The sequence below is a fragment of the Panthera onca genome, chromosome E1 (assembly GCF_046562875.1).
Source record: "Panthera onca isolate mPanOnc1 chromosome E1, mPanOnc1 haplotype 2, whole genome shotgun sequence".
In the NCBI taxonomy this organism is placed as follows: domain Eukaryota; kingdom Metazoa; phylum Chordata; class Mammalia; order Carnivora; family Felidae; genus Panthera; species Panthera onca.
The window spans coordinates 24,311,202-24,339,002 of record NC_138352.1 but is presented as its reverse complement, the minus strand read 5'-3'; the positions used below and the strand labels follow the sequence as shown (position 1 = coordinate 24,339,002).

At 50.0% G+C, this 27,801-nt stretch overlaps 1 protein-coding gene across 2 annotated transcripts in view; it reads right to left on the bottom strand.

The window, feature by feature from the left end:
* COX10 (cytochrome c oxidase assembly factor heme A:farnesyltransferase COX10) overlaps positions 1-27,801 on the bottom strand; it is a 138,829-nt gene that overhangs the window by 6,228 nt on the left and 104,800 nt on the right. For both annotated transcript variants that reach the window (XM_078437727.2, XM_078437728.2), the window contains exon 6: positions 10,254-10,486. In XM_078437727.2, coding sequence (XP_078293853.1) covers positions 10,254-10,486 — 233 coding nt within the window. The remainder of the gene's footprint in view (positions 1-10,253; positions 10,487-27,801) is intronic.

The window sequence follows — 27,801 nt, the reverse complement described above, 5'->3', positions numbered from 1 at the left end:
GGGGTGCTGGTGGCTCCTCAGGGACTTGGGGACCCTGTGAGGTCCTGGCCATCACGTACGTGGAGTAGCCCACCCCGGCTCAGCCCGGGACGGGGCTCACCCCCAAAGGGTCTGAGCAGATTACAGGCCGCAGTGAGGACAGCCGGGCACAGGGGGAAGCGGACAAGGCTGAGACGCTGAGAAGGGAAAGCAGCGGTGACGGTGACGGAGAACGAAGAACGGAGAACGGGGCGGGGGAATCGGGGAAATCCTAGCTGTTCTGCTGAGGAGCTGCCTCAGCCAGGAAACCAGACTGGAAAGGGTTAAGATGGTCAGGGCCCCGGTGTGGGCTCCTGCCTCTCTCAAAAGCCCTCTCTTTTTTTGTGTGCCCACTGGAGTATTCTGTTTTGCTCAATATGCATTTTCGGTTATGCTTCTGCTTAAAATAACATAATTAAAAAAATCATTTTCATAAGAGAGTAGCATGCTGCTTTTCTGTGCGAGAGGAAATTGGGTGTGGGTTTGGCTCATGTCACAAATGAAAGAGCTTTAGAAATCACAGCTTAGCCTTAATGGATCATAATCAGAAAACCACCACCCCCACACGCTTCTACTCGATGGGCTGTGTGCAACTGCCTCTCCTCGTAGGAAAGATGTAAAACAAATTGCTCTCTTCATCAAGATAAGGTGACCCCGGAGCAGGAAGGCTTGGATTAGTTCTGGGGCTGTGGTGGAGCCCACCTTCCTTGTGGGGTAAACACGGGAGCGCTCCGTTTACTGACTCAAAGGCCTCACCTCAGTGCCACCCACCCCCAGAGCCATCTGTTTGTACTGGGCCTATCTTCTGGGACACCGGAAATTTGCAGCGGGCCCGCTGCGGGACGGGCGTGGTCCGTTCTCCAGGTCCCTCTTCCAGAGCCTGGCCGCGGAGGGGGACGGCACAAAGGGGGAGTGCTGCCTCTGGGGGTCACCTTAGGTGGAGTGCTTGTGGGCAACGCACAGGAGGAAGGCCCATGTCAGCCTCGGAGAGATCAGGGAAGGCTTCCTGGAAGAAGTGAGTTGCAAACTGGGATCAGAGGATGGTCTCTGAGTTCCGATCCACTCACACAAGCCACGCCTTTTCTGCTTCTTTCAGATGTGTTTTCTCAGTTTCCTGCCCCACTCTGTAGAGTCTTTGAAGCAAATATTTGTTGGTCTATGAATGCATAAAATACTGAAAATCTAGGATCTGGGTGGTGTATCTGTGGGTATGGTTCTCTGGAGGGCAGCAACTTCCTGGGATCACGACACCACAATCCCAGCTCAAAGGCAACTCGACAGAACGTCCAGGTGTCCAAGGACATTACTTATTTTCCTCCATATACAGAAAATGGGAGAACAGCACATACATCGGGCAGGCCGTGTACGTGTGCAAAGGGCTGGAGAGAAGCCTTATCTCGTGGCACCCTGCTCTGACTGGGGGGCATATTAATATATTAATAGCAGGTGGGGCAAGGCTAGCTAATGTCTTCCTAGTGACCCTTTGCAAATACAGTAAAACCTTGGTTTGCAAGCCTAATTCGTTCCGGAAACATGCTTGTAATCCAAAACACTCGTGTATCAAAGCGAATTTCAAAACCACTGGCTCTGTTTGTGATCACGCGACATTCGGCGTCATGAACCACTGGCGTTGCAAGGCATCACTCTTTGATCAAGTTAAAACTTATTGGAAATGTTTGCTCGTCCTGTAGAACGCTCGCAGAACAAGCTACTCGTGACCCAAGGTTTTGCTGCACATGCATTTTAAAACCCTCTCAAAACACCTGCATACCAACTGAGGGGGACCTCACTCATTGTCCCCTCTGCTCGGGCTCGAGAAACAGCCTTGTCCACGGCACACGTCCATCATTTTGTTGGCAAACAAAGCCAAGGCGATCGTGGCCGAATGGTTTCCCAAGAGGTGGGAGACAAAAATCTTCAAGTTGGAGCTCTGAGTCCCTGAGCGCTCTTCGGAAACAAAATTCCTTTTGGGATGGAGTTTGATGGTTTCAGCTTGCTTTCTGGGCTGCCCGGTGGGCCCACATTCATCCCCTTCCCACCTCCACCCACACCCATTCACTGTCATTCACCGCCCAGCCAGGGCCTCGAAAAGGACAAAGAAACAGCTCCCGTGAACCCCCTGTGCTGGGTTTGGGAGGTCTTCCTTCCTCGGTACAACAGGCTCCCTCTCACCTTGGCCCTTGGCAGGCAGTCTGTTCCACGACTGGTTGTGTTTGTGCTTTCAGGGTTACGTGGTGATGTAAACTGGGGGCGAGCTAGGGGGAGGAGAGCCAAACCCAAAGCTTCATGGGCACAGATTCCGAAGCCTTTCTTTTGAGGGCTGACACAAAGGGGCCTGTGAAACAGGTCGGCTTCCACAGTGTAAGCCACTGTGCACCCACCGGGCACCGTGTCAACCAGAGGCTGCCCTTCCAAAGCCATTTTGTTCATCTCCCTCAGGAAGGCACTGGCCCTGCCCCTGAATAGCTGTGACCGTGATCAACTGGTCAACCCAGCACAACTGATCTTGAGACTCGACTTCCCTGGCTGTACCAATTGGCTGGCCTCCAATTAGACCGTCCATCTTGGGTCTAGCAACATATTTCTAGTACATTCTTTCTCAGCCTTTTGCGTTTTCTATCTTTGAAGAGAATAGGGCTCTGATATTGTTTGGTTTGCTAATATTCCCATGAAGACGTTCCTTGTTCACCCTGTCTTTAAAAATATCGTTTGTCGGGGTGCCTGGGGGGCTCAGTCGGTTAAGCGTCCGACTTCAGCTCAGGTCACGATCTCGCAGTTCGCGAGTTCGAGCCCCAAGTCGGGCTCTGTGCTGACAGCGTGGAGCCTGGAGCCTGCTTCGGATTCTGTGTCTCCCTCTCTCTCTACCCCTCTCTCACTCACGCTCTGTCTCTCTCTCTCTCTCTCCCCCTCTCAAAAATAAATAAACAATAAAAAAATTAAAAATATCATTTGTCTTGGGGCGCCTGAGTGGCTCAGTCAGTTGAGCATCTGACTCCTGACTTCAACTCGGGTCATGATCTCCCGCTTCGTGAGTTTAAGCCCAGCATCTGGCTCTGCACTGATAGTGTGGAGCCTGCTTGGAATTCTCTTTCCCTGTCTCTCTCTCTGCCCCTCCCCTCCCCTCTCCCTCTCTTTCTCTCAAAATAAATAGAAATAAACTTAAAAAAATAAACTTAAAAAAAATCATTTGTTAATGCAACCTCTGAGACTAGTTATGGAAAAACCTCACACCAGATGAACACAGACACTCATTTTCAAGTTTGATTTCAGACCAGGACGTTCCAGGACATCTCTTGAAGTGTTTGGGTTCGGCAGTGCCAGGTACTTAATACGCCCTCAATAAATATTTGTTGAATGAGTGAGGGAATAAATTCCCCCCTTTCCTAGTCTATTTTCTCATCCTGAAATAAAGGAGGTACATAAAGTGAAACAGTATTTAACATTTTGTAGTTTACCAGCTGAGGCTAAAAAAAAAAAAACCCCCGCAATCTCTTTTTTTTTGTTACTAAAACCATCCATCTGCCAAATGTCACCTCCTGATAAGAGCCTCAGCGGCTGAGTCCTCATTTGTAACTGAATGTTGGCTGACATAATTAATGTTTACCACACAACAACATTTGAATTACAAACCAAAGGCAATTTACACATCAACTCTATGCAGAGCAGAGCGGGTCACCCTGGCCCGGTACACCGAAGTTCCGAAGTCCCAAGACCCGGGATTTAGTCACATTTGGGAAAACAGAATCTGAGCCTTTCTAAGAAATGGCAGAGACGGGGAGGGAGAGGTGGCTTTGGCAAGGAGGAGGGGAAGGTACTTTAGAGGCCTGGAAGATAAACTAAGTCGTCCCTGGAGGTAAACACAGTGGAGGGGCCTAATGCGTGTGGCTCCAGGCCCGCTGGGAGGGGGCTGTCTGCTGAGGGCACTTATCTGCAGCGCCATCTCCGCCCCCCCCCCCCAAGCGCACCCCTTCACTGGGGTCCCCGAGCAGGTCACTTCTCTCACTACCTTCCTGCCACACCCGGGGCCACAAAGCGGCCCTCTCCTTTGGCCTTCCGGAGTTTTTGCGGTAAGCAATTTTAATGCGTTTTAATAGCAGTTAAGGTAAAATAAATAAATAAATAAATAAATACATGAATAAGAAAAGGCAAAGTAATTAGGTAGGGAGACAAGGCGTAACCCCAAATCTCAGAGGGGACACGGTCGCAGGTAAAAACCCCATTACGATGCCGACCTTTGCTGAGATCAACAGGGCTTTCGAAGCTAGCAGTTTCCAGCCGGAAATGTCTCAGCCATGAAACAGCAAATATCAAGAACTAACACTGCCTTAGCGTTCCCCATTTCCACACACTGATCTGTCCAACTCCCCGTCACCCCGCGTCCCGCTACGCCTCGCCAGGTGCTGGGTTAGCCAAGGGGCAGGCCAGACCCACACGCTTTGCACCCACAACACCACCGGGGCATCCGAAACAACGAGAAAAATTCCGTTTTCTCTGATAAAAACAACAACAACAACAACAACAACAAGAAAGCGGTTGGGGGGGTGGGGGGAAGACCAGAATCCCATGTGATGTCCTCAGGTTTATTTCAGGTTTTCGGTCTTGGCTGGAGGAGGGACGGCAGGTTGATCTCTTGGGCGCTCAGGACCTCTGGAGGTCTTAATTGGCCCCGTAGCCACTACAGGAACCACAAAAAGATGTAGACGCTGGGAAGGGGGGAAAGGACTTTGGAACACTGACATGTCCTCAGTCCACGAGCCGTCTGGGATGCGAATCGTGTTTTGTGCAACAGCTCCTTATTTTATCTTTCTTCTCAACTAGACAGGTCCTGAGGCCGTAGAAATTCCCACCACCCCTCCCCCTTCCGGGGCCTGCCTGCCTCCTTCTGGGGCCCAGGAAGGGGCCTCTAGGGAGGTTCACGTGGTCAGGGGGACTGAGGGACCCCGATGTTCGTGCTGGGTCTTTGAGGTCCTGCTGGAGGAGCCGGGGAAAGGACCAAGGAACGGAATCTGTCCAGTGGACTCTGCCTCCCTGCAAACACGGCCCCGGCATCCACACCCCCCGGCAGGCTGGCAGGTGTCACAACATGTCACAAGGAGGATGACCGGCTTGAGGCTTCACTAAATACTTGCAGGGTGAAATGTGACTAGGGAAGGGTGGAGGCCAGGCTTGGGACAGTAGAGACCCCCACCAGAGAGGCGCAGGGGTGGGGGGACGGAAGGGCACGCAGGCTTGGGAGGAGGACGGGCGGGCTCGGCAATGCGCTGCCTTCCAGTACCATGGGAGAACGCACCTGCGGCACGGGCAAATAATCCTGAACTTGGGGCCCTTGCCCCTCTCCTGCTTAACCTACAAGGGCCTTGACTGCCTTTCAATACAGTCCCCATCAGGCAGCTCATCTCAGATCACGGCCCCTGCCCCACGCTGTCCGGCTTCAGCTCCCGTGCCTACAAATTCCTGTGCACGCTCTTCCCTCTCCTTGAAAAGCCCTTCCCTCTTTGAGAGAGCGGTCTCGTCCTCACTCAGAAGGTCCTCTGCTCCAAAGCCCTCTTGGGCCCGTCTGGGGAGGTTAGGAGAACGCACAGCCCTCCGAAGACCTCTTTCTTGCTCAAGCTCTGACAGCTCAGTCAGTTATTTGACACCTGCCCCCTCTCCCTGAAGATGCTGAGACACGCTTTCCGTGAAGACGAGGCCTGCCTGGGTTTTAGGGATTTTTGTATCCCTCGGTGCCCAGCGCACAGTAGGTCCTCACAGACACCTGCCCCAGGAAGAAAGCCGATCAGCGGAGTGGGTGGTCTCCCAGACCCTCTTACATCTTCCTCCCCTCCGGCCTCCCCTTCCTTCCTGTCCCTGCGGTTCAGTGGACTACATCAAAGACTTCTCCAACCTGATCTCTCTTTGGAGGTCCAAAGACAAAATGATTTGGAGATACTGCAGGAGGGAAACGTTTGGGGCCACTTTTCTCCCAGCAGGGCTGTTTCAAGCAAACGTGTCCCCTAAGAGAAGAACCCGGATGGGAGACACAACCTCCGCGGGTGATACGGACGACACCCTGAGTGCAGCTCCAATAATGCCATCTGCCCCCACCCTTTGCCCATGTCCGTAGGAATTTCCGAGGTATTCTGACAGCCAGAGCTCTCTCTCTGGTTCTGCCTTTTCAGACTAGTGGCTCAGAAAGCGGTCCCTAGAGCAGGGGCACTGGCATCACTAGGCAGTGCAAATTCTCAGGCCCTACACCAGACCTACTGAACCAGAAACTACAGGGGCAGGGCCCAGGAATCTGGGTTTTATTTAGCGAGCCTGCCTGGTGATTCTGATGCACATGCAAATTTGAGAAGCACTGTTTTAGACTCTGGTGAGACCACAGGTGCAGTCGCCCATGATGCCCTGGTATTCAAAGCACAAACTCACCAGGAAGATGGAACACAGGTTCACAAGGACATCGATGTGTCCCCGTAGGCAGAACCGACTAAATGCGCTTTTGCAAGGATGGAAATGCTCAGTGCCATCAATATGGCAGCTACTGCCTCGTGTGGCTGCGAGCATTTGAAATAGGGCTACGGGGACTTAAGAACTGAAGGTTTAAATTGATTTAGTTTAAGCTTAGAGTTAAACAGCCACACGTGGCTAGTGGATACTGTTCTAGAAGGTGACAAGACTGTATATATAGTCACATTCAACCTAGTGGCTAAAATCCCAGCAATAGAAATGTTGAAACTACATTCTTGCAGACTCTGCCTTGTTTCTTTTCTTTTTAATGTTTATTTATTCTTGAGAGAGAGAGACACACACACACACAGAATTGGAAGCAGGCTCCAGGCTCCCAGCTGTCAGCACAGAGCCCGACGCGGGGCTTGAACTCACGAGCAGTGAGATCGTGACCTGATGAGCCCAAGTCAGACGATTAACCCACTGAGCCACCCAGGTGCCCCGTGACTCTGCCTTATTTCTTTGACTACTTCCGGCTAAATTTACCGTCCCTTGCACATGGCTGAGGCCCAATAAATATTTGGCAATTGACCCAGGGTTAACCTAGTTTTGTCTGTAAAATGGAAGCTACTGATTGATTGACTGATTCATTCATTCATTCATTCGATGTAATCAAAGATTTGCTGTTGATGTCAAGTTTGCTCTATCAAATTCATGTTTCAAAACTTTTCTGGAAGCAGTTGAAGGCATCACGTAAAGTAACCTTCTTTCCGTAAATCTGACAAGACGTTAGGTATACGACTGGACCTGTGGGCGAATCAGAACTCTGGGGGCAGTAAACCATGTTGTGGTTGTGCGCCCCACAATGCGTTTTCAGGATTTGAAGAAAAAGAACATAACACAAGGCAACTGCTAGACGAACTTCTCCTTGTGGCGACACAAATCTGTTTCGGGCTGCACTGCTTTATGCCAGGGGTCCGTTCAGGCAGTGATGGGTCTCTTTTCGCGAGATAAGCATGCATTTTTGCCCTGCGACCTAAAACAAAGTATATATAGCCTGGCCCTTTGCTCTGTCTCACTAATGAATTTATATACGCGATTAAATGTGGATTACGGAAAGACGTGTTTTAAAAACGTTTTTTTAAAAAAAATTATTTTAAATATGACTATTGGCAGTTCAGCTAAATCCATACTGTCCCTGAACAAATCCAGGCTCCTAGCCGAATGCGCACTCTAAGTGGGAAGATTGTTGCAAAGTTCTTTCTCTCTCTGGCCTCTGGGGATGCAACTCCAGAGAACATTGAGGCCCAAAGTCCTCTGAAGGAAACCGCCTGGGAGTACAACAAAAGCCGCTAGCAAGAATCTGGGTGACCAACAGACGACAGAAGCGGCCAAGTTCTGCACCGCCGTGGACTGCCCTGCCCCCATCGACCTCCAGGGGTTATCTGTCCCTGTAGATAGTAATACTTAACCCCGACCGTGGCTCTGTCTGGGATTCCCCAGAGAGAAAAGGTAGTTTTGGGGGCCTTGTTCCTTTTTTTTTTTTTAACTTATTTTAAGTTTATTTATTTATTTTGAGAGAGAGAGGTAAGGAGGGGCAGGGAGAGAGACGGAGAGAGAGAATCCCAAGCAGGCTCCACACTGTTAGCACAGAGCCCGACACGGGGCTCGAACTCACGAACTGTGAGATCGTGACCTGAGCCGAAATCAAGAGTCGGACGCTCAACCGACTGAGCCACCCAGGTGCCCCCTGGGGGCCCTGTTCCTTTAGGCTGGGTGTGAGGAACCCATGTAAGATCCTGGCACTCTGGAAGGGTGTGGGGCTGTCTCCTTCAGGCAGGCAGGTGACTTGGAGCACAGTGCTGCAGAGTGGGGGTCTCTTTCAAGGGCCCCAACTCAAATGTCTGGGTGATCACTAGAAAGGTTCGGAGGGGTACAGGAGGAGAGAGGAGAGTGGGGTGAGGGGAGATGGAAGGTTCCAGGCAGGGTCAAGACTGGGGCTCCAGGCAGAACTAGGAGGGGGACTCTGACCAGGAATTTGGTGGTAAGCAGGTGTGTTCTCTAAATATAAACTGCAAACGAGGGGGAAAATTCAGACACCATCTAGTCTGGAGATGTCGGACCCATGCTTCCCTCCGTCCCCACCTTCGCTCAAGATGGCCATCCCTAACACCGAGCCCAAGGCCAGGCGCTCTGTCCACCAAGCCCAGAGGTAAGCTCACTGTGGGCAGAACAACAGCCAGGTAACAATTACGAATTGCTCAGAGTTGCCAGACCGATAAAAATCTCATGATTTTTGAGATTATCTGCATGAATCCATCTACTGTACAAATGAGGAATACTTACCAAGAACTCACTTAATCCTCACGACAACTCCGTGAGAAGGGACCACGGGGGAGATTGAGGAGACGGTAGCATAAAGAAGTCTAGAACGTTCATGTCAAGTCTAGAACTAGCCACCTGGGTGGTTCAGTTGGTTAAGCATCCAACTTCGGCTCAGGTCACGATCTCACGGTTTGTGGGTTCGAGCCCCACGTCGGGTTCTGTGCTGACAGCTCGGAGCCTGGAGCCTGCTTCCGATTCCGTGTCTCCCTCTCTCTCTATGTCCCTCCCCTGCTAGTACTGTCTCTCTCTCTCAAAAATAAACATTAAAAAAAAAAAGTCTAGAACGTTCCAAAGGGCACCCCTGCTCTGGAGCACTCACTCCTCACCACTGTGCTGCCATCCCTCCCACACGGATGAGATTCCGGTCTGGGGTTTATCACTGAGCAAATGAGCAGGAACGTTCTAGAATATCTTATGTGTAGACGCGTGGAACGCCAACATTTACAGGATATTAAAACTGTGCTAAGAGACAATCACGCTAAAGGTGTAACCGCCTTTGTAATCTTGCCAAGTCAGAGTGTAAGGGCTTTTATGAAAAGTTTCAGAAATGTGGCTTACAGGGCAAACGTTTATGGTCAACTGCCTTTTGATCTCTCATGTGAAAAATATGTACTTACGTCTCTTGCAGGAAACCTCACCACTTCCTTCCTAAGTGTTGGTCAGAAACGCTAATTACCTGGCTAATTAGACTGTGAAACTTCCCTTCCAGATGGTAAAAAGGAGCTATTTGCACCCCACAAATTTCGTTGTGACTTGCCACCAAAAAAAAAAAAAAAGTAGATGGATTTCAATGGTTTTATTGTAGACACTGTGAACAACTTGAGCAAATCATATAAAAGTAAACGAGAAACTGATGAAAAGGGTCTGCTCCTTCACAAAGGGGTGGGGAATCACCTGGTTCTGTGGGGAAAAGCTCATGCCCGGGCAGGGGAGCGTCCGGATGGGCAGGGGAGCGTCCGGATGGGCAGGAGAGCCCGGAGACCGAGTCCCGGACACCCGCTCCGCCATGCGGGACGTCCCCCAGGACTGATCAGCCCTAACGGGGCTCGTGGCTTTTAGGTGCTTGCTTTCCACTCTACCCGTTGTCACAGCACTGCTTGTTTTTGTGGGTTTTTTTTTTTTTTCCCCTAGGCATTCCCTGCCCGGCCCGGGAAAGCACACGTCCCCCTGGAAAGCCCGACGACACGGCCTCCCTTTCGCCCTGCGTTCACGCGACCGCAGGAATGAGTACGGGCTAGAGCGGACTCAGGAGAGCGAGAGCTGCAGTTCCGGGAAGGACACGCCTCGGACCGGCAGCTGCCGAGGTCTGCGCACAAGAGCCACCCGCCGAGGGCCGGGCCCTGGCGCCCCCCCCCCCCTCCCCCCCGCTGCGGGCCCGCGGGCCGAAGCCGAGACCCCCGCAACCCGGCACGCGAGATACTCACCGGCGTCCAGGCTGCCGGTCGCTGCCGTCCAGCCCATGACAGGCGGGATGGCCCCAACGACGGCTCCGACCCACGTGTTGGCGATGCTGATCTTCTTCAGCGGGGTATAGCAACAGGTGTACAGGAAGATGTTGAAGACCCCCAGGGCTCCCGTGAGGGGGTTCACCCCCCAGGTCAGGAGGGCGACGCCTGGAACGGCACAGCACGTGGCAAAGGACACAGCTAGCAACGGGCTGAAAAAGAGCAGCGGGCACAGAAGAGTCACTTTCCAGTCCCGCGGGCCACGCTGCCCGCACTCGGCGTGGACCACCTACCTACGTGGCGTGGCGACCCGGGAGGCAGGCTGCTGCGCCTTCTTCCCGGTTACGGGGCACCGGAACCCGAAAGGCGGAGGGACCGTGCCTGCAGGAGTTCTGGCTGCCCCCTCTGACATCTGCCGGCCGGGGCTGAAGTTCGAGTCCAGGTGAGAGAGCCCTGGATTCGTTCTGTCCCTTCCCGGCCGTGGGAGGCGGGAGCGTCCCTCTGCTCACCTGCGCGGCCGGGACGGTTCTCTGCTCTCGCTCACAGGCTGGAGTGAGGGCCGAGGCAGACACTGCCTGCTTGGCACAGGGTTCTGCTTTGCAGTTAGTGCCAAGTAGGTGACGGCCATAGAAAAACCACCCGGAACGCGGTACCGGTAATGTTTGGGCAAAAGCTGGCATCTCAACCCTGCCCGTGTATTTATAGTTTAAACACATTACCCCATTAGCAGTAACGGATAATGACAGTATGTCTGAGTATATCTATCTGTGATAAATTACAGGCTTGGCAGGGGACCGGCTTGGGGCCCACAGCCACACACCAGGGGGCTGCCCCACACGGATAGCTCACTTTCGGTGCCACAGCTGGTTTCAGAGCCACGGCATCTCCGGAGGACCCTCACCATGTTGGTAGGTGCAGTGAACAGGGTCAAATACAACTCTCCACCAGCCGGGACGATCCTACGCCTGATTCTCACCAGAGCCCACTTTTTTTTTTTTTTTTTTTTAAGTTTATTTATTTATTTTGAGAGAGACAGAGAGAGCATGGGTTGGGGAGGGAAGGAGAGAGAAATCCCAAGCAGGCTCCGCGCTGTCAGCGCAGAGCCTGATGCAGGGGTTCGAACCCACGAACCGTGAGATCATGACCTGAGCCGAAGTCAGACACTTAACCGACTGAGCCACCCAGGCGCCCCTTGCCAGAGCCCACTTTCTAAGGTGGACTTTACATGGGATCTTGTGAGAGAGACAGGGAGAGACAGAGAGAGAGAGAGAGAGAGAGAGAGAGAGAGAGAGAATCTCAAGCAGACTCTCCACTGTGAGCCCGGAGCCTGATGCAGGGCTCGATCTCATGAACGGTGAGACATGACCTGAGCCAAAATCAAGAGTCAGACGCTTAACCGACTAAGCCACCCAGGCACCCCTATATTTCAGTCTATGTTAATAATTTCCCTGTGCTGTTCAGAATTCTTTTGTAATGTCATCACTAATAGGTACATAGTGGCCTATTCTGTGGATTCAACACAATTAATTCAGTCAATATAGCCTTTCTGGATATTTTGTATTTTTCCTTTTAAATCAGAAGTAACAGCATATATATCTTACAGACTGTTGTTCATAGTTCTGACTAGGATGCATCCGGAGGATAAATTCCCAGACGTGAGACTGCAAGGCCAGCTGACATGCACGTTTGTAGGGATCTGACTTGTACCACCAGTCTACGCCCCAGAGGGTTTAGGCTCTTTTACACTCCTATCAGCAGTACATGAGAAAGCCTATTATTTCTAGAACCTGTATCAACACTGGGTATGGCATTAAACACAAACCAAAAATTAACAACGTAAAAACATGTTTATTGAGACAGCATTATCCCCATTTCACAGAAGAGAAACTGAGGCTCAGATGGCCCTTGAACAATGAGAGGAACGGGGTGCTGACCGCAATGCACAGTTGAAACATCCACGTGTAACTTCTGACTCGCCCAAAACTTAACTACTGATAGAACCACGAGAGATCCCTTTTTACCAAGATACGCAATTTATTGCAGAGACAAACTGCTTATGCAGAGATGATTAGCATCACACATGGCATTTTATTATTACCTTTTAAATTCTTTTTTATGTTTATTTATCTTTGGGAGAGAGAGAGAGAAGACAAAGCTTGAGCAGGGGAGGGGCAGACAGAGAGGGAAAGAGAGAATCCCAAGCAGGGGCTCGATCTCATGAACTCCAAGATCATGACCTGAGCCGAAATCAAGAGCAACCCATTGGATGCTCAACCCATTGAGCCACCCAGGCACCCACACGTGGCATTTTCTTTTCTTCAAGTTTATTTATTTATTTTGAGAGAGAGAGAGTGCAAGAGGAAAAAGGGCAGAGAGAGAGAGGGAGAGAGAGGGAGACACAGAATCGGGCTCTGTGCTGACAGCACAGACATGGAGGTCAAACTCAGGAACCATGAGATCATGACCTGGGCCGAGATCAAGAGTCAGATGGTCAACCGACTGAGCCACCCCAGCGCCCCCGCATGGCATTTTAAATGGGTGCTCCCAAGACTCGAGCTCACAAGAGCATCCAGAGGTGGTTATGGAATTGTTACAGCAGCTGATTTTACTGAGTTACGATTTAATACTCCATCTCTAAATGTGCTCATCTTTCTCTCTGCTCAAATGGCACCCTGTGCAGTCTGCAAATGTTTGGGCAAGTTTTGAATACATTTTAACTTTATATAATAGATTTGTGTGTGTTTATGGTAGTATTACGCATCCACGACATAAGTTTTTAATTTTTTTTGAAATTTCTAGGCCATGTGGTTTGTGAGTTTTTTCAAATTGTTGCCAACCTCCAACCTTCTTTTCTAATATATTTATTGAGAAAACCCGCACAGTTCCAACCCGTGTCGACCAAGGGTCAGCTGTACCAGTAAAATAACTTGGAAACAGACTTGTACTCGGATTTACTCCTTGGCTCATTGATGCAATCCCACTGGTCTGTGGGGGTGCCCTGCTGTAGTACAACTTCCTGATTCTCTGATTGCTTGGATCTTGCCGAGCCTGGAGGCGGTGGGGGGGGGGGGTGTTGGGGGGGTGGGGGCTGGAGTCTTTAGGCTGTTGCCTTCAGCTGGGAGCAGCAGCCTGAGGGTTTAAAAGCTCCTTTGGTTTACCCCCGAGGTAGAAATAGCCTAAGTTCCTCCGGCATTACCTGAGATGAAAACACTGGGGAAGCACTACATTTACATACATACATACAAGGTCGGACCTAGGATATAAGGTGGGGAGCAAGACAGACACGGTCCTTGTCCTGGGGGCGCTTATGCTGAAGTGAGAGTTAAAGAGGCAGGCAATCTGGGGCCACTGTGTGTGGGTGCTGGGGGGCTGGACAGGGGGAGGTTTGTAGGAAGAAGTGCTGGGCGGGCGGGAGAGGGGATAGAAGGGTAGACAGGAGTGATTCAGGCAGCGGGCACAGCACGAGGGGCGGGAGGGGTCAGAGAACTCTGGGAGGGAAGGCCACACGGAGACATCGTGGGAACACTGCCTCTGGGCAGATGCACAGAAGAGGTTTTCTCTGCTTTTTTACACAGGGGAAGAAAACGATCAGATGTGCTTCTCACAAGGCCCTCGCTGCCTGCCGTGATGACCAGCAAAGACGGACAAGCATTCACTTGTCCGTTCACGTCGGGCATTTTCGAGGAAAAAGAAGCGTGAGCCACGCCACCACTGCAAGTTGGAAGAGTGCTAGCGAGAATAACGGTTCTGGGATGAAGGGAGCGTGTACCAAGTGACCTCCGGGCTCTTTTTTAAAGTTTGACGTAACCATGAAATCTTTAAAAATCATGGCGACATTAAAGCTGCTTCAATTTAGCCGTTTTTAGGGGCGCCTGGGTGGCTCAGTCGGTTAAGCGTCCGACTTGCGCTCAGGTCATGATCTCGCGATCTGTGGGTTCGAGCCCCACATCGGGCTCTGTGCTGACAGCTGGGAGCCTGGAGTCTGCTTCGGATTCCGTGTCTCTCTCTCTCTCTCTCTCTCTCTCTGCCCCTCCCCCACTTGCTCTCTCTCTCTCTCTGTCAAAAATAAACATTAGAAACAAATTAAAAATTTAGCCGTTTTAATAAAGAGATCTATTTCTGATGCAGAAAAAGATTAGTCAGGTGCGTTCATGTCTCATCTCGGTTAAACACCACTATGATTTTCTGCCTTGGTACACATAGAAGTCCGAGCGAAATCTCAAAGCCTGGAAGGGCAATTTTGTCAAAGACCGACTTCTTGTTATTTTAGGTCAATTACTCGACACACTCGTCCTCCTAATCCTACCGCTCAGCCCTTGACCAAAACCCCCATCTGCTCTCTCCCATTCCTGGATGGGTTTTGGAAAGCATCCCAAACCTGGAGACACACGCACACACACGGAGTTATTTTCCCTTTTATCACTTCTTCTGTATTTAAAATTTCATTAAACATTTTTCCCCATTATTAGTCTTTTTGCTCCTTTTACATCTGAATTCCTCAGCAGGTGGCTTCCATTTTGAGTGCCGCTCTGAGGCCTGATTCCTAGAGGCGAAACTAGAAGAAAGGGCTAGGCAGGTTCCCTTGGGATTCCCTGGGCTGAGCAGTACCTGACGGGTGAGGGCCAAGCTGGGACTCCCCGATGGAGTCCCGGGTGCTACCGAGATGTGGTCCCCGGACCCAGAGCGTCAGCATCACCTAGGGGCTCCTCGGGAATCCAGGCGATCGGCAGGCTTGCCGAAGTCGGGGACCCACCGCTGCGCCATCACCGACGTGGTGCGGGTCCCATCTGGCCTACGTGAGGCCATGCCGACGGAGCCTGCGCCTATAGAAGGCCTCCACCTCCACCCCACCTCCGATGCTGGGTGCAGCCGGGCTGGGTAGGTCCCGCTGTCTTGTGATATAGTCTCTCGACATATTCCAAGTGTAAAGGATGCAGGACAGCAGCCTAGCTCGGTATTCAGTTCACTGGGGAACTGCCAGTGTCTCCAGCCGCCTCTCTGCTCCGTCTACCTTGATTTGGTCTGGGCACGCTGCTAAGCGTTGCGGCCCTTACGAGGGTGAGATGAAGCAAGCGGGGCAGAGTCTTGATAATCCTGTGGATTCTGGGCGACGGGAACACCGGGGTTCGCTATACCATTTCTAACTGTTGTGTCTCCTGGAACGTTTGCATGCCAGAAGTGTTTGTAAAAGGCTTTAATATTCCTCTTCTTCTTATTATATTATGATAGGGTTTCCATACAGTACCAGAACTAAGCATCGCTGACAACAATCAGGTGGTCTGGATTCAAGTTCCGATTTGAAACAGTGCTGATTTAAAAGTGGGCAAACGAACCTCTCGGATCCTTGGTTTCCTCAGCTGTGAAGTAGGGGATGTATTAGGGCTATTCTTTAAAATGTGTATTTATTTTGAGAGAGAGAGAGAGAGAGCATGAGCAGAGTAGGGGCAGACAGAGAGAGAGAGAATGAGAGAGACAGAAAGAATCCCAAGCGGGCTCTGCATTCAGCGTGGAGCCCAACGCGGGGCTCATTCCCACGACCGTGACATCATGGTCTGAGACAAAATCAAGAATTGGACGCCTAACTGACCGAGCCTTCCAGGAGCTCCCGTATTAGGGCTGTTTTGACGGCAAGACTGAAGCACAAGTCAAATTGGCTTATGCAAAAATCCTCAGTAACAAGACCACCGGGAGGGCAGGGGCTCTATCGCTGAGCTGTAGGATCTTGAGCAAAGTAGCTAACCCGTCGGTCTTAGTTGCTTCATCGGTCAAACGGGAGGTATTTGAGAGTGAAGAATCAAAATAAAGCACTTGGCACAGGGCCCACTAAAAGAGCACGGAGCGTTCGTTCGTTCGTTTATTACGATGTCTCACTGTCTAGTCAGCCACTGTGCTAAGTGCGGGCAAACAGCAGTGAGCGGAACAGACGGCGATGTTCACTCTGAAAAGGATGGTGGACGTTAAACAAACACAAGTGCTACCAGGTCTCAAACTGTAAAATCAACCACAACCAGAAGTGGCAACGTGAGGCGGCGTTCTTTAAATAGGAGGTAGGGCTGGAGGTAAGGGGTGATAAACTTTCAGTAAATCGTTTCCAGTGGTTTACTCTTTTCGAACTTACGAAGACATATGGATATGTGTTGGAATACGAAGACAAACGTAGACATGTTCAAGAAAGTCACCTCAATTATAAATTATAAAAAGCATAATGGCTGCATAGCATTTCTTAATAGTAATTAAAATGGCAACACTTTGTTATTTTCTTTTTTTTTTAAATATTTATTTACATTTTTGAGAGAGAGAGAGAGAGAGAGTGACTGAGCAGGGGAGGGGCAGAGAGAGGGAGAGAAAGAATCCTAAGCAAGCTCCATGTTGTCAGCACAGAGCCCAATATGGGGCTCGAACTCATGAAACCGTGAGATCGTGACCTGAGCCGAAACCAAGAGTCAGACGCTTAACCCACTGAGCCACCCAGGCGCCCTTTATGTTTTTATTTTCAATCGTAACTTTATTTTATTTATTTAAATGTTTTTATTTATTTTTGAGATAGAGACAGAACGTGAACAGGGGAGGGGCAGAGAGAGAGGGAGACACAGGATCCGAAGCAGGCTCCAGGCTCCGAGCTGTCAGCACAGAGCCCGACGTGGGGCTCGAACTCATGGAGTGTGAGATCATGACCTGAGCTGAAGTCGGCCGCTCAACCGACTGAGCCACCCAGGCGCCCCTCAATCGTAACTTTAAGAATTTAACTCTATTATATCAAATTACAAAAAAAAAAAAAAAAAAAGTAAAAATAAAATAAACCAGCATTAGGAAAAAGCAGACGGATCACACGGGAGACATTATTTTTCTCCTAATGCTGGTGCTCTCACATAGCTATGGCAGTGGCTGTCTGTAATGGGCTTTGTTAAGGAGAGAAGGTTCATATCTCTGCGAATGGTGGTCACCGGAGTGAACTTGCATAGGGAAGATCAGAAGAGCAGAAGAATGGGGTGTGATGGTATTGTGCACGATTTCTAACTTTCAGTAAAATGGAATAAAGGGATGACTAAGGCAAATAGCACTGTGGGGTGGGGAAGGAAGGACAGCGGCCGAGGAAAAGAATCTAGCCGTTGAACTAAAACGATTTTTTCACGTCCTTTCACTCACGCAGGCAAATAGGTTGATGGCTCACGCTCGGACTGAATGGTGATTTATTTCCAAACTCCTATCCAAAACTGAATTACATTTCAAATAGAGACATCTCTCTACTGAGCATCAGCACAGAGGCAGGCTTCTCCTTCTGGCTTCCCTGCCCAGAGCTACTCCAGAAAAGGAACAACAGACCAGGGGACGGTGGGGGGCAGGGGGTGGGGGTTGTCAACACGTTCCTATGAATTATTTATTCTTCCTTTAAAATACCGTACTCCTTCGTTTACTAAACACCAATCCTAAGTAGCTCTAGCGAAGTGGAATTTTCTGCAGAAATTAGGAACAAAGGAGGTTAAAAAAAATATGCAAGCTCTAATTTGATGACTATTTACTGCACTTAATAAACATAATCCACATTACGTGACTCTGAAATAACTAACGGGAGAAATGTGGTCTTTCTGTTTAAGTCATGTGTCAGAGAGGTCTGCGAAATGTGACATTAAATCCAGAAAGCTTTACATTGTAAGCAGCTCTATAGGTAATTGGTTTATACAAAAGTTAATCTCATACTTCTTGGCTTTTCTTCCAGAATAAATGATTTCTAAATTACAAAATAAAATTTCCTTTAACAACAAAAGAAAACCCCAAACCTTAATCAAACCAAGCTAATTTAGCTTTCATTTCCTGGATGAATCCCACATTTGAGCTCTGACCTGAGCTTTTGGGGGTAAGCCCCTCCAGATAACTGCTTTGACAACGTGTCCCCAAAATCTTCTCCAGGGGTTTTCTATTTCTCAACAAGACTCAAGTTGCAGATATTGCAAGGTAGGAGAGGAATAAGGAAAAGTCAGAATTTAAGGAACAGGTAAAGCAAATGTGGATGCAAGATATATTTTATTTATTTTATTTATTTAAGATTAAAAAAAAATTTTTTTTAGCATTTATTTTTTATTTTATTTTATTTTATTTTTTAATATATGAAATTTACTGTCAAATTGGTTTCCATACAACACCCAGTTTAGCATTTATTTTTGAGAGACAGAGAGAGACAAAGCATGAGCAGGGGAGGGGCAGAGACAGAGGGAGACACAGAATCCGAAGCAGGCTCCGGGCTCTGAGCTGTCAGCAGAGCCCGATGCAGGGCTCGAACCCACGAACCGTGAGATCATGACCTGAGCTGACGTCAGACGCTTAACCAGTTGAGTCACCCAGGCGCCCCTGTTTATTTTATTTTTTAAATGGAATTATTTATTCTTGATAGGGGGAGGGGCAGAGAAAGGGAGAGAGAGAATCCCAAGCAGGCTCTGCACTGTCAGCACGGAGCCTGATGCAGAGCTTGAACTCGTGAACGGTGAGATCATGACGTGAACCAAAATCAAGACTTGGGCGTTTAACTGTCTGAGCCACCCAGGAGCCCCAGCAAGACGTACTTTAAAAGAGAATTTAAAAACATTTAAGGGGCACCTGGGTGGCTCAGTTGCTTGGGCATCTGACTTCGGCTCAGGTCATGATCTCACATCCTGTGGGTTCAAGCCCCGCGTTGTGCTCTGTGCTGACAGCTCGGGGCCTGGAGCCTGTTTTGGATCCTGTGTCTCCCCATCTCTGTCTGTCCCTTCCCTGCTTGTGCTCTGTCTCTCTTGGTCTCAAAAATAAATAAGAAACGTTAAAAATTTTTTTTTTTAAATTAGGAGAAATTCAAGAATAAGCAGGTGTTTTGGGCAATGACTCTACTCAGAACACGGGGCTGCAGCATTATATTGAGAAAAGCTTTTTTTTTTTTTTTCTTCTCCAGGGAGGAAAACAAAGTAGGTCTGAGCTGAATGAGTTTTGAAAGTCAGCCGAAAGAATCTTACTGATGTAGGAGGGAGGTGGGAAAAGACAGGCAGGGGTGGGAGGGTGGAGGCTGGAAGAAAAGTGAAGATGAGCCTTACTCGGTGTTGACCTCTGAGATGGGGCCTTGTAATTCAGGGATAAAGCAAAACGCGGACTCTTGAGTTACGCTACGTCAATTCAGTGTAAATTGAGGAGAATCTATCTGTAGAAAGACTGGAATTTTCAGCGAGAAGAGATTCCTGTTGTTTGATCCCATCCACGGAAACCACGTTTCTAGTGCTGGGGTCCCAAATCAGTGTATTTCTCAAATTCCCGAACTCTACTCCCCCCCGGGCTCCCATAGCACCTTCGATATCTTCCCAGTTTCCTGGTGGAGCCAGACGGTTTAATTTTCTTACCCCACTCCTTTTTTTTTTTTTTTTAAAGTGTATCCATTTATTTTGAGAGACAGAGAGAGCGCGAGTGAGCCAGGGAGGGGCAGAGAGAAAGGGAGGGGAAAAGAAAGAATCCCAAGCAGGCTTTGCACCCGGAGCACAGAGCCCGAGTTGGGGCTCGAACCCACGAAACGTGAGATCATAACCTGAGCCGAAATCAAGAGTCGGATGCTCAACCGACTGAGCCACCCAGGCGCCCCTCTTACCCCCTCCCTTTTTAATGTATAGGATTCTATTTAAGAAAGCCGTGTTGTTCACCTACATAAAGTTAGGGTGAATGAATTTTAAGGCGGCTCTGAAAAGCTTTAAAAAAAACACAGTTTATAAAAAGAGAATCTGGTAAGTAAAACCACCCATCCCTGCAGCTTTGCGGAGCACCTTGGGGGTACAGGCTACCCACAGACAAAGGTATAGACGCAGGTGACCTCACCTCCTGCAGGGCCTGCTCGGACGGATACCCAGGGGGACCAGGCTGGCGATCTACAGGGGTAAAAGCCCAAGCGATGAACAACGGAGAACCGCTAATCGGGCCTGACTGGCCGATCCCATGTGGGAATGTGCTAAAAAGCCCAGAAACCTGGGGCTTTGTTACATTTTCTATTTTCAAGTGCCGGCAACGGTAGAAAAGCCCAGCAGGCCAAATAACAACGACAAAAAGGCCTCTTCAGGATTGGGCCTGTTGGCCGCTGTCTTGCAATCTGCGGTCCAGGTGAAAGATCTCTGACGTACGGATAACACCACGGCCCCGGAGCTGACCCCCCACTCCGCCCCGTACTGTCTTCCGTCTTCCGTGTGGTTATTTCTTTCCCATCCTCTAAGATTCGGCCTGGACATCAGAACAAGTCCTGCAAGAACATTCTCCCTCAGCCTTCTCTCCTTCCTGCTCCCGCCCCCCACCCCCAGCCCTCGGGTGGCCTGCATACCCTCGTGAGAACAGCACGGCTCAGTCCTGACGCGGACAGCTCTGGTGCCCTCCCCGGCCACCCGCCACATCCTACCTGGTTCAGGGCCTCTACCCTGTGCCACTCATCTTTCTGTTCCCTGCATCCAAGGCAGCTGCCCCAAACGCCGGCTCAAACAGACCTTTACAAACCACGTGAAAGACAGGACAAACACTACCGCCAGTCGACGGGAATGGCGTTTCGTGGCCAAATGTTGTCACCTCATCTGATCGAGAAGAGAGAGAGAGAGAAGGCGATAGGGCGTTTGACTCACGGACTCCAGGTCATGAATGAAAGGTGTCGGGTGTCTGCTCCTGTGACTTACTGCTCAAGTGGATGCGTTACTCTTCGTACTAATATTTACTAGAATATCTGAGTATTTTTTGGTTATAAGATGGGACGTGAGAGCTGAAGGACCCCCCGTCCCCAGCACTGCTGACAAGAAGTGCTCACAACTCACGATGCTTCGGAACAATCGTAGGGGCGCCTGGGTGGCTCAGTCAGTTAAGTGTCCGACTCTGGATTTCGGCTCAGGTCATGACCTCACAGTTCATGAGTCCAAGCCCCGCGTCGGGCTCTGCGCTGACAGCACGGAGGCTGCTTGGGACTTGTGATTCTCTCTCTCTCTCTCAAAATAAATAATAAACATTAAAAAAAAAAAAAAAAAGAAGAAGAAGAGCTGTAAATGCTTTCATTTTGCTTATGACCATGAGAGAAAGGAATGTTCACTTCTGGAAGACCCCCCGGCGTTCCTCTGTCTCACCCACTGTCGTGACTAAGCGTGATGATACACGCTAAACTTTTTTGTGGACGCTTCATACTGCGCGGTTCATAATGTCGAACGATTTTAAGACCAAAATTCTCCACACTGGCACCACTCTGAGACCGAATTTGTCGTTCCTGCCATTTTGAATGACTGGTTAGCACTAAGAAAAAAAAAAAAACCTCCTATACTTATAAAATGTTTATGTTCTTATTACATTTGCAATATATACACGCCAAGAGACTAATCATAACAATCCTTGGAAACTCTGTGGGGCGTCAGCCCGGTCTGGGTACTTGTCTGCTGGACCAGGGTGACGGGATGATGAACAGTCTTCATAGCTCCCCTGCAGCCTGCAAACTGTTTACATTCGCTTAAGTGCTTACTGGTAAAACCTTCAGTAAATTTGAAAAATGTCTCCTGCAAATCCCTATAATGCTTAAGCTAAACCCTGTTCTTTAAGTTAATCATGCCAGCTACACAATCCATTCATTTGGCTTCGAAAACTCAATCTTCGTCATTTATTTAAAAACCGGGCATTGGCGGCCCCCGACCCCAAGTGTGTTAATTTGTCCTCTCTCAATAACCTCTCTCCCCGCTCTGCTCTTTCCATCTCTCCCGCCTGCAGCCCACAAAAATAACCAGGCCGTCTTCTTCAGGAAGCTCCCGCGCTGGCCAGGCCGCCCTGACTCACGTCCCCTTTCCCTGACCCCCCAGGGGACGTCTCGCTTGTCCCGACTCCCTCGGTCCACCCAGTGCGTACTGACGGGACTGCCTCGTCCATCTGCGAAGGCTTTTGAGCATCTGGCTAATTTTTCCACCCCGACTATAAGCCTCTGGAGCCTTGCGAAAACAGAACTGGAGGTACTGGGAACATGATGGGTAATCAACACATTCTCAATGAACTGAATTCGACAAAGGGATTGCTTAATTTTAAAATAGTCCGGAAGCAACAGCAGACCTTGACGTTCTTAAGAACGATTCCTTTTTGTTAGGATAGAGCAGGGAAAAGGTTATTACTTAAAAAAAAAAATACATGTTGAAGATACAAGTCTGAAGGACCTCAAAACAGGTGAAGATGGCGGATTAAAGGTGTCGTATCTCTCTCTTGTCCACGAACAAAGAGAACCTACGGCGGAAAACTCTGGCTTAGACAGGAGCAGGGACACTCCTGCAGGAGAGCGGCCAAGAACAGGATAGCACGGGAGGACGCGCTCCACAGGCAAGGCAAAATACAAGACGCGCTCAATGTTAAAGTTAAGATCCTGGCCGCGAGAATTTGTGCACCGGGGGTGGGGGAGGTGGGTCACGGCTGGAAAGTCACAAAGCAGAACGGGGGCCCGAGACACATACCGGGCCAAGAGGAAGCTCGAGTGCAGCGGAAGGAGCCCTGGGAGGGGCAGCCTCGGGTCCTTCGTGCACCCCCTTCCCTTGACCGGACCAGGGATGAAATGTCGGGCCCAAGCGTGGGCAATCCCGTTTCCTCTCACAAGGCTTGGGAACTGGGACAGAGGACTCAGCTGGGAGACCAGGGGGCTGAGGCTGAGGCTGCCATTTGGATGACGAGTCCGTTTAAGCAAAAGTGGGATCAGAAGAGCCAGTGGGCCGCGAGGGAAAAATGAAGTTCACGTACAGAGAAAAGCGGAGGCGGACAGTGCGGGAGGAAGCTAAACCGTGACCGAAGCGCTGAGGGGGCCATCCTTTCCAGAAGTCTGGCGGTAAGGAGAACAAGAGAAAAAGTAGATGCAGCTGCTGATTCAGCAGACTCTTCTCTAAGACACAGGGACCACTTGTCCAAATACTAAGTCAGAAGAAAGGGCCCCAGTGGGGTGATGGGGTTGGAAGAGGCACAAGGACACCCTTAGGGGAGTCTGTGCCTGTTCTCAGGCGAGCCTGAGGGGCTCTGGGCTTGGGGACCATAGGTAGAAACGGGTAGAAACGGGCCCCCAACAACTGCCAACATCAGGTGCCAGATTCCAGAAGCTCTTACCTGCTGTGGAAAAACATCTGGTCCTCTGAAACAGAAGTGAGGTGTATCTTAGGAAGAACTACTAGGGACATTCACCCCTGTCCCTCTGACCCCTCACCTTGGCTCATCCTGAAACTACCAAATCCATTAAAAAAACTTTTTTTTTTTTTTTTTTTTTTTACCGTTTATTCATTTTTGAGAGACAGAGACAGAATGTAAGCAGGGGAGGGGCAGAGAGAGAGGGAGACACAGCATCCGAAGCAGGCTCCGGGCTCCGAGCTGTCAGCACAGAGCCTGATGCGGGGCTCGAACCCACAAACCGCGGGATCATGACCTGAGCCAAAGTCAGACGCTTAACCGACTGAGCCACCCAGGCGCCCCCAAATCCATTCTATCTGATGAGAACCAATGTTGCAGGTAGCCAGGGATGTCTGGTGAACGGAAGGAGTTCAAGGGCGTTGGATACGTGTGATCTGTAAGAGGAGGAAGGAAGAGTTACCAGCGAGGATGCAAACGCAGCAGGGCAACGGGAGGCTCAGAGGTATGGCACTTCTCCATTCTGCCTGTGACAAGTTCCTCACCGACTCGTGGAGCCAGATTACCAGAGCTGTGGGTCCCTCGGGCTGTGACATAGCTGTGCTGACACGCAGCCTCAGGGGAACAGAGGCATCGGGTCTGGCTCCGAGTTAACAGGGACAAACTCTGGCGAGGCGCCAGCGCCGGAGGTCACGATAGCGCCATTTGGACCCTCCGGAGCCATTGTCTGCAGACATCTTCGGGTGCAAACGTAGCTGTCCAGAGCTCTTTGGCCAAATGCGCCAGGACTCTTGAGTTTAGCCCACGTGCATCTGGGATGCTTCCTAAGTGATGTGAGGTACAACGGGCTCAAGTTCATCAAGTGGCTCCCCCAAGCCATTAAAGGCGCTGATAAATAATTCTACCATGATGGCCCCGGGGCTAAAGTAAAAAGCAGAAAGCCGTGGGGTCAAATGCTTCCATTTGGTAAACAGAAGCTACGATAGGATGTTTCTATTCACCACCTGCAATTATTGTATGGTCACAGCTCACTCCAACCATCAGCATCATTACTTCTTGGGTGTCTTCGAGAGCCAGGACGAATTTAAAGGTCATCTTAGTATTAACAACAACAACAAAAAAAGTCATCTTTCTTTCCACTGGTGAGGAAAGCAGGAAAAGCGGGATTTCTCTGAGAGTTGATATGAAAGATTGTCTTCCTTTAATGGTAAGTGATGCCTTAGATTTACCGAATTGTCATTTTATGTAGGCAACAAAGAGGTACTCAGAAGTACTGTCATCTGTATTCTCCTTGGGAAACTGAAATAACTAATAATGTAATTTTGTAGATTTTTATTCTCACTAAATGGCATTTTAGTTGTAAGGATTTTTGTCTTTGATTCTCAACAAAATTGCACAAAATTTCTGTTGCCTGAAATGTAAAGGGGATGTTTATCCTGTAACTGGCTATTTCGAAAACAATTATCTTACTACTCCTTGTTTATTAAACACAGTCAATGTCACTTTCTCCATCACGGGAAACAATACAGACAAAGCTGCAGCGGCCGCCCGCTAAACAGCAAGGCGAGCGGCACGGAGGCTGGAAATGAATCTGCACGTTTACTGTCTTGAAACAGAGTGGAGTTGGAGTTTACTTTATGTAGCTCATCCCTGAGGTGAAAATACATCAGACTCAAAATTATCCTTTGAAATCCCCTGCAGTGATCCATAAAGTGCACGCAAGGTTAGGCATGTACAGTTCTGGGAAATAACGACCACATCCACCAAAAATCCCCGAGGTAAATCAAAAGAGGGAACGAGGGGAAAGTCTGTATCTGGATGGCTGGGTGTTCGTGCCATTCTGCCTTTAGGACTCTGGTGGAGGAGAGACGGGGGGTCCTAAAGGGGCCTGTCTGCCGGCAGGGTCCACTCCGCTGTGTCTCGATGCCCAGCGCTGGCAACCGGACTGCACAGTCACGTGTCTTTGCCGCGACGGTTGGGGGCGCTCCGCTGGACAGTGGGGCTGCTGCTTCTAGGGAGGGGCGGGGCTGACGACTGCTTTGCTACACTGCCTGCTCCTGACGAATTACGTGCTACCCGTACGAAGAGCTGCGGAGTGTAAGAAAGGTGCAGATGCGTGTAGACGGCGGAGACCTTCCTTAAGGGAGGTCTCGAGAAAACTCGAGAAGACAGGCGGAAAGGAACGGGAGGCGCAAAGGCAGGGTGGCAGGGATCGGCGGGGTTTTTCTGCGGGAGATCCATGACCCACAGGAGGCGGCAAAGGCTTTGAAAAGCAGACACAATTTAAGTGACCTCGTGGGCGGTGGTGGCCAGGGTGCATTCTGGGTTGCCCCCCCCCGACCGTGACCGCCCTGGTCTAAGCCATCGTCAGCTCACCCTGGACCGGTCCCAGGCCTCTGCTCGCTCCCGTGACGCCATGGTACATTCTGAAGACTTCCCTCACAAACATCAGTGTGACCACAGCGACCCCACGCTTACGACTCACGTCTGGCTTCCCGCTGCACACCGCCTCTGAGCCAGACTTGTCACTGCGGTGCCCTCGTGACCTCATCTCCTCCCACTCTGCTCCTTCTGGCCACTGCGGCCCCCGTGCTCTTCACTGGGTCGGGCACACCCTGACCGCCCGGGCTCTGCACCTGCTGTTCCCTCTGCCCACGCTGCCCCCCTTCCCTGCATCCTCAACCTCCGGGGCTCAGCGCATACCCCACCTCCTCAGGTGTCTCTGTACCTCCCCCTCAAGCGGTCTCCGCCAGTTGGCTCTATATTATCCGGTTCCTTGTTTTCTCTGGACAACTGACGGCCATCGAGAGGGACCTCTGAAACTTTATTTGGCTCACTGGTTTACTCTGTACCTCCCGACAGGACAGTAAGGAGGGCCGGAGCTGGGTCACGTCAGCCGTCTTCCAGCGCTGAGCTGGAGCCTAACACCCGGAGATGCTCGGCCCGGGGCTGTTGAAAAAAGTAGGAGCCACCACAGTGAGGACCGCACTGTCATTCACTGCTGTAGCAGAAGGGTCGCAGCCTCACCTACGCCCAAGAGGTAAGCGCCCCAGCTTAAGAGAAGAGGACACAGCCGTCTCCTAACACGCTCCCGCCTGGGAGAGCAGAAGCAGCAGCTGGATTCTGAGTCCAGGCAGACGACCCCAAACGCTCATGCTCTGCAGGCTACGTCAGCATGGTCCCAGGGAAAACCAAGCGCCCTGAAAACCCACTAGTCGTGCACGCAGTGAAATTCACACATTTTGAGAGGACAGTGAGTTCCGAGCTCCGACAAAGATACACAAGGGTGTAAGCGCCACCATGATCAAGATATAGACTATTTCTGGGGCGTCCGGGTGGCTCACTTGGTTAAGTGTCTGACTCGATTTCGGCTCAGGTCACGATCTCACGGATATGAGATCAAGCCCCGCGTCGGGCTCTCAGGTGAGTGTGGAGCCTGCTTAAGATCCTCTCTCTCTTTCCCTCCCTCTGTCCCTCTCCCCCACTGACTCTCTCAAAACATAAAAAATGATATAGAGTATTTCTGTCACCTCACAAAGTTCCTTCATGCTCCTCTGTACTCCATTCCCTTTCCTTCACCCCCGATTTCTAGTAGCCATTGGCCTGGTTTCTGTCCCCAGAGTTTTGGCTTTCCAAAATGTCACCTACACGGGGTGGCACAGTATGTAACCTTTTGGGTCTGTCTGCTCTCACTTACAATGCTTCTGAAATGTGCCCATGTCATTTTATGTGTATATACTCACCAGCTGAAGGACATTTAGGTTGCTTTCAGTAATAATCAATTAAACTTATAAGTATTCACATACAGATCTTTGTATGGACATACGTTTCCAGACACACATGGGACTGGGGTTATAGATATGGTAAATCTTGTGTGACTTCATAGGAATCTGCTAAACTGTTTTCGCAAAAGTAACGGCATCACTTTGTATTCAGGCCACTCCACATCCTTGCCAGCACTTGGTATTACTGCTTTAGAAATGTTAACTGTTCTGCAGCCGCTCTGGAAAACAGAGTGGAGGTTCCTCAAAAAACTAAAAATAGATCTACCCTATGACCCAGCGATAGCACTGCTAGGAATTTCCCCAAGGGATACAGGAGTGGTGATGCATAGGGGTACTTGTACCCCAATGTTTATAGCGGTGCTTTCAACAATAGCCAAATTATGGAAAGAGCCTAAATGTCCATCAACTGACAAATGGATAAAGAAATTGTGGTTTATATACACAATGGAATACTACGTGGCAATGAGAAAAAATGAAATCTGGCCTTTTGTAGCAACGTGGATGGAACTGGAGAGTGTGATGCTAAGCGAAATAAGTCACACAGAGAAAGACAGATACCATATGTTTTCACTCTTATGTGGATCCTGAGAAACTTAACAGAAGACCATGGGGGATGGGAAGGGGGGAAAATTAGAGAG